At 44.6% G+C, this 3,546-nt stretch overlaps 1 protein-coding gene across 1 annotated transcript; it reads right to left on the reverse strand.

Moving 5' to 3' along the window:
* Positions 1 to 260: 260 nt before the first annotated feature.
* On the reverse strand, positions 261 to 968 carry LOC109207033. Its single transcript, XM_019369913.1, has 2 exons — positions 823 to 968; positions 261 to 459 (listed from the first exon to the last, which is right to left on the reverse strand). Exons 1-2 carry the CDS (start codon positions 966 to 968, stop codon positions 261 to 263), a joined length of 345 nt encoding a protein of 114 aa, XP_019225458.1.
* Between the last annotated feature and the right edge of the window lie 2,578 nt (positions 969 to 3,546).

Consider the following 3,546-nt stretch of genomic DNA (forward strand, 5'->3'; position numbering starts at 1 on the left):
GAAATATCCTCAATGGGCGTAATACGTGAAGGATCTCCAATGCACTTCCGCAACATAGATACATGAAGCACAGGATGGACTGCTTCCAATTCTGAAGGCAAATCAAGCTCGTACGCCACCCTACCAATCCTCCGAATAATCTTATACGGTCCAATATACCTGGGGATGAGCTTCCCCTTCTTTCCAAATCGCATGACGCCCTTCATAGGCGATACTTTCAGGAAAACCCAATCTTCTACATCAAACTCTAAGTCTCGTCGTCAAACATCTGCATAAGACTTCTGCCGACTTTGTGCTGTACGCAGCCGGTCTCTAATAAGTTTTACCTTTTCCATTGCTTGATGAACTAAATTAGGACCTAGCAACTCTGCTTCCCCGACCTCGAACCAACCGATCAGCGACCTACACTTTCGCCCGTATAATGCTTCGTAAGGAGCCATCTGAATACTAGCTTGGAAGCTGTTATTATAAGCGAACTCAATAAGAGGTAGATGATCATCCCAACTTCCTTTAAAATCTAGCACGCAGGCACGTAACATATCCTCAACTGTCTGAATAGTACGCTCTGCCTGTCCATCAGTTTGTGGATGAAAAGCGGTGCTAAGATTTACCTGCGTGCCTAGACCCTTCTGAAAAGATTTCCAAAAATGTGCTGTAAATTGAGCCCCTCGATCATAGATAATAGATAATGGCACTCCGCGAAGGTGAACAATCTCTCAAATGTAAAGCTTGGCATAATCCTCGGCTGAATATGTCGTCCTGACTGGCAAGAAATGAGCAAATTTTGTAAGCCTATCAATAATTACCCAAATAGAATCATACCTCTGTAGGGTACGAGGCAAACCAGTGATGAAGTCCATATTTATCATGTCCCATTTCCATAATGGAAGTTCAATATACTGAGTTAGGCCTCCAGGCCTCTGATGTTCGGCTTTAACTTGCTGGCAGTTGGGACATTGGGCTACCATCTCCGCGATATCTTTTTTCATTCCATTCCACCAATAGATCTATCGAAGGTCCCGATACATCCTTGTCGCTCCGGGGTGAACTGCATATCTAGAATAATGGGCCTCCAAAAGAATCTTGGCGCGGAGCTCTCCGACCGTCGGTACACACAAGCGCCCCTGGTATCTAAGGACTCCATCTCCAGCTAGCTCAAATAAAGGTTGTCGCTGCTGTGGAATACTTTCCCTCAGTTTTATAAGCTCAGGATCCTCGTGTTGTCGCTCTTTCACTTCAGTAACAAAAGAAGATTTTGCCGTATTCTGAACGAGAATGCGTCCACCCTCTGCATCTACCAAACAAACCTGCAAACTAGCTAGCTGGCATAGACATTTAGTCATCTTGACCTTATCAACTTCAACATGGATTAGACTACCCATGGACTTCCGGCTAAGGGCATCAGCAACAATATTAGCTTTGCCGAGATGATATAAAATATCAACATCATAGTCCTTTAGTAATTCTAGCCATCTTATTTGTCGTAGGTTCAACTCCCTCTATTTAAATAAATACTAAAGGCTCTAGTGATCGGTGAAAACATCAATATGAACCCCATATAGATAATGCCACCAAATCTTTAGGGCGAAGACAACTGCGGCTAACTCAAGATCGTACGTAGGATAGTTCTGTTCATGTTTCCGCAACTATCTGGAGGCGTACGCGATAACCTTACCATGCTGCATAAGAACACAACCTAGGCCAATTCTCGAGGCATCACAATATACAACATAACCCTCGGTGCCATCCGGAAGAGTCAACACAGGTGCCATCGTAAGTCTTTTCTTTACCTCCTGAAAACTTTGTTTACACGCCTCAGTCCACTGAAACTTAGCTCCCTTATATGTCAGTTTCGTCAATAGTGCAGAGATAGAGGAAAATCCCTCCACAAACCTTCGGTAATACCCTGCCAAGCCTAAAAAGCTACGAACCTCTGTCGGATTCAAGGGCCTCGGCCAAGTCATCACAGCTTCAATCTTTTGGCCATCAACCTTGATACCATCACCGGTAATAACATGATCAAGAAAAGATACAGAAGTTAGCCAAAATTCACATTTAGAGAATTTAGCATATAACATGTAGTCCTGGAGAGTCTGCAATACAGCTCGCAAGTAGTTCGCATGCTCGGCTTCCGATCGTGAATATATCAGGATGTCGTCAATAAACACAATCACAAATTCATCCAAGAATGGTTTGAATACCCGGTCATAAGATCCATAAAGGCTGCTGGGGCATTTGTAAGCCCGAAAGACATGACAAGGAATTCAAAATGGCCATACCTCGTCCTAAATGCTGTTTTTGGGATATCAATATCCCTGACTCGTAGCTGACGATAACCGGATCACAAGTCGATCTTTGAAAAGCATTTGGCACCTTGTAACTGGTCGAGTAAGTCATCAATCCGTGGAAGAGGATACTTATTCTTGATAGTGACTTTATTTAGCTGCCTGTAGTCAATACACATCCGCAAGGAGCCATCTTTCTTTCGAACAAAGAGCACCGGAGCACCCCATGGGGATGTACTTGGCCTTATAAAGTCCTTGTCAAGCAAGTCCTCAGTTGTCCTTCATTCCCTTAGCTCTGCAGGAGGCATTCTGTAGGGAGGAATGGATATAGGCTGCGTATCAGGAAGCAAATCTATAGCGAAATCGATTTCCCTTTCGGGGGAAATTCCTGGAAGCTCGTCAGGGAATACCGTCGGGAATTCATTCACAATATGAACCGACTGAAGAGTCACTGGTGCCTTATCTGTATCCCTGACATGAACCAGATGGTATATACAACCTTTAGCAATAAACTTCCGAGCCCTAAGGTATGAAATAAACTTACCCCTGGGCATGGTTGCATTACCTTTCCATTCAAGGACAGGCTCACCAGGAAAATGAAATCGGACCAACTTTGCATGACAATCAATATTAGCATAACAACTTGCCAACCAATCCATACCCATAATGACATCGAAGTCTAGCATAACCAATTCAACTAAATCAACAGAGGTTGGACGGTCATTAATTAACACTGTACAACCTCGATAGACATGATTAGCTACAATAGAGTCGCCAACTGGCGTAGACACCTCAACTGATTGTGGAAACAACTCAGATCTCATGTCAAGCTTACCAGCAATAAATGGAGTAATATATGAAAATGTAGAGCCGGGATCTATCAATGCATAAACGGCATGAGAATGTATTGTCAATATACCTGTGACAACATCTGAGGATGCCTTTGAATCCTGTCGGCCTGTGAGTGCATAAAAGCGGTTCTGGCCACCACTAGAACCCGAGGTGTCTCCTCCACCTCTCCCCCTACCACGACCCTGAGTAGACTGTGGACCTGGTCGGGGAGCACAGACTGAGGGCGAAGAGGCTGCTGTGTATCCTGAAGGCTAAGCTGGTGCACTTCTGCCTAACCCTGGGCACCGGCTAATAAAATGTCCTGTCTGCCCACAGTGTTAACATGCATTAGAACCCTGTCTACACTGCCCGGTGTGCAGCATACCGCATTGAGTACATGGAGGAGTAGGCTGTCTCATTTGTGCGAAAC

The sequence above is a fragment of the Nicotiana attenuata genome, unplaced genomic scaffold, assembly GCF_001879085.1.
Source record: "Nicotiana attenuata strain UT unplaced genomic scaffold, NIATTr2, whole genome shotgun sequence".
NCBI lineage: Eukaryota > Viridiplantae > Streptophyta > Magnoliopsida > Solanales > Solanaceae > Nicotiana > Nicotiana attenuata.

Bases quoted from the DNA above. Each gene is read 5' to 3' on its own strand.
- LOC109207033 (XM_019369913.1), bottom strand. From the start codon at position 968: ATGGTAGCCCAATGTCCCAACTGCCAGCAAGTTAAAGCCGAACATCAG. The intron at 460-822 runs GTATGATTCTAT...TTATAATAACAG, and splicing joins TTGCCTCGTACCCTACAGAG to CTTCCAAGCTAGTATTCAGA.